This window comes from Prosopis cineraria, unplaced genomic scaffold (assembly GCF_029017545.1).
Source record: "Prosopis cineraria cultivar Desert tree isolate PC_DT_omini unplaced genomic scaffold, ASM2901754v1 PC4, whole genome shotgun sequence".
Lineage (NCBI taxonomy): Eukaryota > Viridiplantae > Streptophyta > Magnoliopsida > Fabales > Fabaceae > Prosopis > Prosopis cineraria.
Window position 1 is genome coordinate 5,103,554 of NW_026555335.1, and position 10,889 is coordinate 5,114,442.

At 34.7% G+C, this 10,889-nt stretch overlaps 1 protein-coding gene across 1 annotated transcript; it reads right to left on the reverse strand.

Annotated features, from left to right (window-relative positions):
• Positions 1 to 6,517: 6,517 nt before the first annotated feature.
• Positions 6,518 to 9,788, reverse strand: LOC129309298 (low affinity inorganic phosphate transporter 1-like). The gene is made up of 2 exons (XM_054950814.1): positions 9,550 to 9,788; positions 6,518 to 8,398 (listed from the first exon to the last, which is right to left on the reverse strand). The coding sequence occupies exon 2, from the start codon at positions 8,347 to 8,349 to the stop codon at positions 6,781 to 6,783; it is 1,569 nt and encodes a 522-aa protein (XP_054806789.1). The 5' UTR covers positions 8,350 to 8,398; positions 9,550 to 9,788; the 3' UTR covers positions 6,518 to 6,780.
• Positions 9,789 to 10,889: the final 1,101 nt, after the last annotated feature.

The following is a 10,889-nucleotide window of genomic DNA, read 5'->3' on the forward strand; positions in this document are numbered from 1 at the left end:
AATTATAATAAAACGAGTTTTTCATTATTCGTACTAAAATTGTTCATTTTTTTACATGAAGTTGTTTATTGACCTATAAGAGTTATTTGTACTGTTACTGAATCTTGATTTTCTTTGGTGTTCTAATCATGGCAAAATGAGTTAGTCATCTCTTTTGATAAAGTTATTCATTGACCTATAAGAGTTATTTGTGCCATTATTGAATCTTAATTTTCTTACAAATGTTATAATAATGATAAAACGAGTTGCTCATTGCCAATATTAAAATTGTTTATTGATCTATAGAAATTATTTGTGTGCATATGTTCACTTGATTTTATTTAATGATCTTATCATGATAAAACAAGTTGTTAATTGCCCATAAAAGAGTTGTCAACTTTTCTACAAAAGCTGTTTATGTATTTATAGGAGTTGTTTATACCCCTATTTGCACTTGTTAATATTTAGAGTTTATTTTTTATTGTGAAACATTGCAAATGAACTATAAATTAGTTATTCATTCACATCCAAGGACTTGTTCATATATATATATATATAATAACATTGTAAACATAACAAAAATCATGGTAACATTGACATTGTTAATATTGCAACAAAAGTCATTCATCTTTGGTTGTTCTTGGGCTTATCACTTCCAAGGACCCAATGAACTTCCCTCTATAAGTCCCTCTTCTTTTGAGCCTTGTAGCACACTTTGCAAGGGTAAATGAGCATTTGTTGTTACCAAATTGGGAGGACTCAATAATCTTTTTTTGGCAAGTCCTAGCAACTCCAATATGTTGTATTAACAAGTGTACAAGGAAAATAAACAACTTAATGCATATCAACTAACAAGTTTATTAATCTGACCAAACTATACATCACTCTTGCCTTATAAAGATTGGAGAATAATGCTGTATTGGTTTGCTGGAAGTTGCTAAACAATAGTTCTCCATCTGTATTCTATCTTTGTAAAATCTAATCCAAAATTGTTCCTCAAAAAAAAAATGTACTCAAATATGATAACAGATTATAGAACCTTTACAATGACCATCTTACATTTTTTGTCAACGGTAGCCAACATATTGTATAGCAATTTATTTCGTAAAGGTCAAAAAACCTTTGCGCGTATGCAAACCAATAGGCTTGCAATTTTTCCCTTTGTAATAACCTTGGGGAGCACATTTTGATGATAGAATTTGAAGGGACAATGTTCACTTCCTTCAAAATACCCTTCCTTTTCCAAGAATTAGTTCCAAAAGTACCGTGTCCTCTGTTCAAGATGAGAAATCAAATTCAATGGTCACCGGATTTTGGGAGAAGACAAAGCTCATACCTTCTTCAATACTTGCCGGAGAACAACCATGCACAGAGAGGGCATCCGACAGCTAACTTGACCAAAGGTGAAATGATAAACCACGGCAATTTGTGGAGCTCGCTTGACTACCTTTGAAGAGAGAAGTGGAAAGGGAGAATGTTTTATTTTTTAAATTTAAAAGAGAATTAATTTTGTCATTTCCCTCGACATTTTCATTTCACTTCATTATCCTTGAACTGAAGTGAAGTTTCAAAGTTTAAGGAGCTCTTTTTTTAATTAATTGTGGTTAATAGATCTTAAACCAAATTTTCCCTGCATAATTTGTTTCAAAACTTTTTTGTTCAAAAAAAAAAACTTGGAGTTACCTAAATATAAAAAGAAGAAGATGGAGAATTACCCAGGTTTCAAATACTCTCTCTCTCTCTCTCTATATATATATATATATATATATTTAGTGGGTGGACTTGGCAAAAAAAATTTGGAATGCAAATATATATATCTACATGTATCTGAAAGGGTGGAACCTTGGGGAGATGTCAACGTGGTTCCGCCCCCGCACGTAGCTGATCACTATTATTAGCACCGAATTGATTTCGGGAGCACACGAGCTCACTATTGCTTTCTGTTTTCCCGAGCATGTAAAAATATTTGACGCAGATTTTGAATTTTTTTTTTTTTAACAAATCCATGCTTCAGATAATAAAATATGATGACTCGAAGAATAGATAGACCAAGTTAGAGCAAAATCAGAGGATACACGTAACATGACAGAAGGAAAGGTATGTAAATCTTTCAGATATTACGGAAGATATCTTCGCATGGTTAAACAGAAGTGGATAATGTCATCCAAATTGAAAATTAGTTTCTGAGAGTCATATGAAAACGAAAAGGAAAGCCAGATAAACCCAGAAATTGAAGAGCCTAACAATAAAGAGTGAGAAGCATTTCCGGATCCCGAATACTCAATCAAACGGGAAAAGATTGTCCATTTAACAGATGTTTTATTTTGTATTTCGCGTCCTTGACAGAAAAACAAAGGGAAGTTTTGAGCTAAGATGGAGTCAGAAACTAGAGAGAAGGGAACAGAAATTTGTGTAGGCATCAGTGGGAAGACGAGGGGGGAAAGGTTCCGTATTTAATGCCAACAAAATATTGTTCTATTTAAAGTTGTCAAAATAAATAAGGGCATAGTGACAAAGATTTTAATGAAGTTGTCAAATAGTTAGTGGTGGACTGGTAGGGGAGAGGGTAGACGCGGCATCTGAGAAAGAACACCAACGCAGTCATACTGTCATGTAGTTGCTTCCTTGCCTGCTGGTTTATTTCATGCCTCACTTTTATTTAGAAATCACTTTAAATATTTATTTGAAATTAAAAATTTTTAAAATTTATTAATTGTATTTTAAAATTTAATAATTTTATAAATTTTATTTTTATTAGATATACATATTTTAATAATATACATTCTCCTACAAATATTTAATGAAAAAAATAGTAAATTTGCGATGAAAAATTTATAGCACGACTTCTAAACAATAAAAGAAACTTTTTTTTTTCCCTTACAAGCATGACTAGTAAGAGTACTCCATATTTTTTGGATTGCCTTTCTAGTTGGATTTCAAGTACTCTTTGAAGCGGGAAAAAAAAAAAAATCTCAAGATAGCCAATAGCCTTGGGGCTTTGTGGCATGAAGTTAACTGTTCAGCTTCAGCCATTTACATTGCCTTCACTTATTGCTCTTCATCCTCCAAACGGACCATACCTACTCTTAACTAAGAGCAATCAAAGGTGTGATTTAATTTAGTTTTAATCAAAATATGAACCAAACCAAACAAATCAATTTACATAAAAAATGACATTTGATCCATTTTTAATTGAAATTGGTTTGGTTTGATTTTTAGGTAGGTTGATTCAGTTTGACTTATACGTGGATTAAGTTTTTATTTTTTTTTCACATATAAAATCATATATCAAAGTTAAGCATAATTTGTTATTCTTTTTTTCCTTTTATATTTCAATTTCAAGTTACATTCTCAATTTTATCATTCATGAATGAAAATAAATATTATATCTACAATAAAAATATTCAAATTTTATAATCAATAAATACTAGGTCTTATATGCATTTGAAAGTAATACTAGTTAAATTTCAATACAAATTATCTTGCAGATTATAATAAAAAATAACTCATTTTAAATCAAAAGAAAGGAATTCTTGAAGTGATAAAAGTACACTATGGATTTGACTCTCTAATAACAAAATTGAGAAGGGAAGGGGTTAATGATTCTATTAAAGTATTTTGAGTTTGGGTTAAGCTTCAGTTAAAGTTAATTTTTTTATATAAAAAAGAACACTAATAATCTAATATTAATTATAAAAAATATACTTAAAAATATAATAGATATGGTTCAAGTTTGGTTAAGGTTTCAAAGAAAAAATCAAAACCTGAATCAAACCATTTAATTTTTAAATTTATAAAATCAAATCAAGCCCTTCTAATGATCGGTTTATTTAATTTTTATTGAATTGACTTGCTGCATGTGACCGATTTTGCTCACCCTTGCTCTTAACTTAGCCAAATGAGGACTAGCGTTTGTTGTTAAGGATGTTCTCTGCTTCTCTATCCTTCACTTATTCGACACTTGCCAGCTAAAATGCCCCGTAGCTTTTCTGAATTTTGGTAATTTGGTTGCTTATCACTCCCTCCCTTGAATAAAAGTTTGAAATTTTTTGTCATCTCTCCCCGATATTATCTTGATCAAATAATTATTTAACAATACCCGTATCAATAGCACTATTAAAATTGTTGCATAGATTTTACAAAATGGCTTATAAACAAGAATATGAAAAACTAGTAGATGATGAACTACAATAAATATAGGAAAGGAGTGAGTAATTGTTTTGGACTTTTTGGTGTAGGAATCTATGTATATTTATCTGCTGATGTTGGAAGGTTGATATGGTGCAGATCAATGGCCATGATTATATGGTCACCTACGGCGTTGAAGTTAGATTTCATGGATTCATGGGAAGCGTCGCGTCGCGTGCGAGGTCGCCATTTTCATTTACTTGCCTCCTTAAATACATTCATTTTCATCAAGGCAGATACATCACTCATATAAATGCCCTTCTCGTACTGTGTAATATGGACCCACAAGGTTTTCCTAAATCTCTTCTGCGCCTTCCTTTTCGGCTCCCAATGGTAAGCACCTCAAGATAAACCATACTACATTCGAGAGTCTAAAATAATTTAAATATCTATTTTGATTAAAATAATATTTCAAAATATGCTTATACAAAAAATTTAAAGAATCAAGAATTGAATATAAATGAGAGATGAATTAGTCAATATAATTTATTTTACTTTGTGTTTTATTCTTTTAGTATAATTTATGTTTGTTAATTTTAATATCTTGTCAAAAATATTTAAATATTACCATAACTATTTAAGATTCTTTTAACTGGGAGGAGACTGGCGAGTGAGGGTAAACAAGTAGATAATGAGAACAAATTTACAATTTTGATCTTTTTTGGAATGATTTCAATTAATAAAATTAAATATTTTGAAATCTTTAATGAAATATTTTTAAGATACATTACGACGACGACGACGACGACGACGACGACGAGGGAGGAGGATGACAAAAGTTGTCGGTCAGGAGCAGGGAGAGGAGGGAGTGTAAATGAAAACGATGAACAGTTTTTAATCATGTCACTTGCAGCTTTTTCATCATTGACCCCACTCAATTCCTGATGGTTAAATAAGATTGCAATCAAGCCCAGTTCAGGGTCTTTTAGGCCCAATGCCTACTGGCCTTATAGTTTCGGCCTTTAGTTAACTATGCTGCTTTCACTCAAGCCCAATAATACATTCTGAATTTTTGAGCCAGTATGTCAAAAGAAAACATAATCAATTTTATTTGGTAGGAATATATTTTCTTTACAAAGAAAAGTTTAGGTAAGTTTAATCTCAGAAACTCATCAGGATCAAAGCATGTTTCTGAACTCAAAAAACACTTATACATATACTTATAAATCGTCTACTAATAAGATCCAGATCCTGTATTGTTAATAAAATTTGATCCTACGACCTTTTGAATTATAGACCAACAAAAAATTAATTTTATTTTGTAGGATATAAATTGAAAATTGTGAGATATTTTCCAGCAAAGCCCATTCCTCATTTAGGAACTCAACTTCAGTGTTCATCATGCTCATTAAATGATGGGATTTGGATTATCTAGATTTTGATTTAAATTGTCCAGATTCAAAGCATTATTTTATATTTTTTAAAATAAAAATTATAAAAAAAATTATTACAATTTTTTATAAATTTTTATTTTGATAAATAGAATATTAAAAAATTGAAATATATAAAACTGGAATTTTTAAAAAAATATTTTTAAAATAATTACAAGTTAAAAATTTTAAGCATTGTTCCCAATGCACTATCCATGTCAAAATCAAAATAATCCAGATATCATTGCAGTCGTTAGCACATCACACTTATGAACACGTGGGTGATGAGCACGAAGATGGACTGGACCCCCATTTGGGTGGGGAGTCACAATCTGTTGGGGTCCATTTGCTTGATTTTGACTCCCACGCATCCAAATCTAATGGAACCCAATTCACCCGAAGATGCCCCAACTTTTTCATTCAATCCAAAGAAAAAACGAAACTATTTTTCAAGTGCTCAATTCATTTGCATTTTCTCCTACTTTTCATTTCACCAGTAATATAAAGTTTCGCCTCCCATTGTGCCCCTTGCACGTTGCTTAATGCCTGCCTGCGTGAGTCTCAGATTGCCAATTATTTGATGAATTTGGGGTAATAATTGACGGTGGCCATCAACGCGGCTGTAATGATTGGCATGTGTAATTACTGTCCGTGACAGCAAGTCCTGTAAAATGTAGGAATACAATTCAATATGAAAGGGCCCCTCTTACTTTACTCTAAAGCAAACCACCCCTTCTTTTTTTTTTTTTTTTGGCCAAAAAACCACCCCTTCTAGGACACAAACATGCTTGAATTTACTAAACGCCGCTGAAAAATATCTCGTTCACACGTGTACCTCAATTTGGAAACAAAGGCATGCCAACTGTGAAATGACTCGCATTCTTCCCCCCTTCCTCAGATTCCTCACAACCTCATACAGAAATCACACGGCAAGCTCAACAATTTTATCATGCATTATCAGAAACTATGTGCACAAAATCGACAGAAAACGCAGTAAATTTTGTAACGTTTCTTTTATAAATATATATTAAAGGCCTGAACTTTGCAAGAGCAAGACGAGGAACTGAAACAGCTCAAACTGTATCTACTTATCTCAAGATGGTTTGCATCAGAGACAGCAACATGGGGCAGTATCAAAACAGATTATTCCTCCCAAGCAGCAAGTGAAGGCAGAAATCTATAATAAAAATAGCAAAATACTATTGAACCTATGGTTATACTAGGAAACTGGACTGTTGAGTAATTAGAAGGGAACAGTTCTAGCATCAGGACCAGTGGTAGTGGAAGCCTCTTCCTCGCCTTCCCCAGACATGTCTTCGAGTGATCTTCCTTTAGTTTCTGGCACCAAGAACGTAAACAGCAACCCCAAGAGGTTCACCACGCCTAAAGCTATTAGAGTTTTCCTCACCCCATACTCCTTTGCGGCATAAACAAAGCCAAAAGTACCTACTATAGCCCCGGCCTTCCCGGCTGCCGCCGAGATGCCATGGCAGGTTGACCTTAGCCTCGCCGGGAAAATCTCGGCCGGAACCACGAAAGTGGTGGCATTTGGACCGAAATTGGCGAAGAAGAAGGTCAATGAGTACATCACAACAAACCCAATCCTGTTGTTCCGCAAGGTCCAGTGATGGTAAGGAATGGCCAGGGCAAACATGAACACGGTCATGAAGAAAAAGCCCATCAGTTGGATGGCAAACCTTCCAATCCTGTCTATGAGAGCCACTGTGAACCAGTAGCCAGGGACGGTGCTGCACAGAGCTATGAGAGTCTGAGCTCTGCCAATTCTGTAAACTTCTTCCAAGGCACTCATGGTATTAGCTTCTGGAATCCAGCCTATGGCAGAGAAAATGTCTTTCTGGAACAGGTTCTGGCTGTAGAACGCTATGTCCAGAAGAAACCAAGTGCTGGTGGTTCCAAGCAAGTGAAGGCCGTGCCGGCGAAGGAACTTTTTCGAGAACAGCCCAAAATCATTCCCTCTCTGTCTCTCAAACTCCTCAATTTTCTCCTGTTCAGCTTCAATCTGAACCTGCAACACCTTTGACATGTCTGAAGCAGCCTGCTTGGCATTCTTGGCAACCAAGGCAGTGTATCTGGCAGTCTCGGGCATCTTCATCCGCCAATAGTATGTGAGCACAGCAGGCAAGGCACCGAACATCAAAATTATCCTCCAGGCATAATCAGCTTGCGGGACTGTGGATAAAGATGGGTTGTCACGATATGATGGTGCAGGGTATATAGCTTTGAAAGCCGCTGAAACTATAATAGCAACCATGCCCCCAGCTAAAATACCAAAACCTTGCATGGCAAAGACCGCAGCAATGAAAGCCCCTCGAGTCTTCTTGTTGGCGTACTCAGACATGATGGTGGCCGAGAGAGGGTAGTCCCCACCAATGCCGAATCCAAGCCAGAAACGGAAGAAGCAAAGTGTGGCCATGACAGCTTTTCGTTCTTTACCAAAAGAGAGGCCCGAGGCAATCGAACAAATCACCATGAGCATGAGAGTCATCCCGTAGACTCGTTTCCTTCCCATTTTGTCTCCGAGCCACCCGAAAAAGAGCTGGCCTGAAAGGGTACCACAGAATGCCACTCCATTGATGGCAGAAGAAACGTTGGAAGGAAGTGAGCCAGGGCTTTTGGAGTTTGGATCAAAGTAATAGAGGCGACCGATCAGTTTGGTCACGAGAGAGATGCAGAAAAGATCATAGGCGTCGGTGAAGAAACCCATCCCCGCAATCACAATTGCTGTGAAATGGTACCATTGTGTTTTTGCAACATCAAGTGCATTAAGAACCTTAAGCTGATCTCCTGCCATGATTGCCTAGCTTTTCTCACCAAGTTTCTCTTCACTTGCGTGCCTTCACCTGAAATATCCGACAGAAGGGAAGATGGATAAATAATAAAAAAAGAAAGTAGGCTTTGAGAGAAAAGTCAAAGCACGGGTTAAACCATAAAAAGATGTGAATGGAATTCAGCTTTGAGGTTAAGGATTGACGTAATAACAAGAAGAAAAAGACATGCAGCTATATTATCCACAGTGAATCAGAATAAGAGAGGTTTCAAACTTGGGGGACCACACAACAGGGTCTGAAATGACCAAACGAGGCACAGCAAGTCTTCCGCTGAGTCAATGAAGGAAACAACCACTCGCGGGGAATAGAAATTATTATCATTATTATTTCAAAATGAATGACGGAACCACAATCCACAAAGATCAAATGGAAGATTTAAGCGGGTAGCTTGACCCAATTTAATTTTAATTTAAATCTTTAAAATTTTAAAATTTCACTACACACGTCTTGTCGACACTTAAATAAGATTAAGAAACTGACTGAAATATTGTCTTTGTGTGAAAAATGATTAAATAAAGTTAGATGTATAAATAATTCGTGTAAAAAAAATAAATTAAGGTGAAATTTATAATAATGTTATAGGATCAAAGAAAGTAAATCTTACATTATGTAAATCAAAGAAATTTATAAAGAAGAATGAAGAGAGAAGAAACGTAGGAACAAAGAAAGTAAAACGATAGACTATAGGATCACCACACTTGTAATTGTACTAGAGAGAAGAGTCAGAGGATACAAGACACACAAAAAATAAATAAATCTTACAGAAGATATCTTCACATGGTAAAACAGGACTGGATATCATCATAAAAATGCAAATTGAAATTCAGATTCTGGGAGTTCAATGATAACGAAGAAGGAAGGCTAACTAAACGCAGAAGTTGAAAAGCATAACAATAAACTACAAATTGTGAGAGGCATTTCACGAAGAATCAATCAAACAGAAAAGACTGTCTATTCAACAAATCTTTGAACCTTGTATTTCATAATGAATCCGTATTCTTGAAAAAGAAAACCGGAACCTTGGAACTTTGGGAGAATAATTAAGAAGAACATGACAGAGGCATCAAATTGAGGACGAAATATCCATCCAACCCACCGTCAAGAAGCAGCAAATGAAGTGGGACCAAAAAAAGAAGCAAGCACAGATATGAAGCTACATGTACCTGAGAGAGGCCAGAGCGATTTTCTCGGTCTTGACGTTCAGAAGCTTATGGAGAACATGAAGAAACAGAGTCGCAGAGCACAGGAGAGGAAATTACGCGTAGCAATTGAGGGAGAAAATCATATCATATTGATGGTGAACAGGTGAAGCTTGCGGGATTTCGCGTATATGACAGAAAAAGAAGGAAACAGAAGAGCGCGGTGAGAGGGAGAGAAGAGAGATGTTGGGGATGGAGGGGACGGGAGGGGCAGAGACTCCGTATTTAATGCGAGCATTGGACTGCCCGTGTGGAGTAAAAATCTGTGGGAAGAGAATCTCCTTTTTAACTGCGGAATATTCTTGTTTTTCACGTGCCTCCCTTTCCTTTTATATCTCCGCGTTAAGATTTTCCTTTTCTTCTCCGGTTCCTTTTTCTTTCACCATGATTCCCGCTGGGTTTTAACCAGGCTCCTTGAATATTCAAGTGTATTCCTTACGCGGCGTATTCACTATTCAGACCTTGCTGTTGTCGATGTGTTCTGGAAACATGAGTTGTTGGGTTGCGTATTTTGAGAGAGGAGACAATCGCTACAGACTTCGTTTATTTTTCATGTTGCAATTTCCTTGCATAATTGCTTGACAACATTGATCGGTAAATATTTAAGAACATGGGTCATCAGGTTCGGTACATTAAAAATGTCATGAGATTAGAGGTAAAATTTAGTCCTCGTTTGTTATGACGAGAGAATTTTTAATAAAATTAAAATTAAAATTGAATTTGAATTTAAAATAGAATTGAGTGTTAAAGGTGTATTTGATATAAAAATAAAATTTTAATATAATATTAATTTACATATGTACTTAAAATAAAAAAAATCAAATTGCTCTTTTTTCTTAAAATTAAAAAGACCTACCTTATCATAAATGAACAAAAAAGATGAGGGTAATGGGGTTCACAAAATGAATTCAAAAAAATTAAAGCAATTCTATGATCAATATGATGAAATTAAATTTTAACATTTTTGGTGAAATTAAAATTTTTAAGAATTGCAACTCCTGCATACCAATTATGCATACCAATCATGCTTAAATTAAAATTTCATCTTTTAATTTTATTTTTAACTTGTCAATTCAGTGATACCAAATATGACTTTAAGGAATAATACGAGGGCTCCTTTGTAGCATGATATACGAGTCCTCATTGAAAATACTCCCTTTCTTTTTAAATATAAGAAAAAATTTTATATGATTTCTTGTTTGTTATAAGTAAAATAACAACTTTTAAGAAGTATTTATAATTATAATTTATAATATCTTTTCTTAATCATCATTTATTAGGAAAAAAATAAGGATTAATCACAA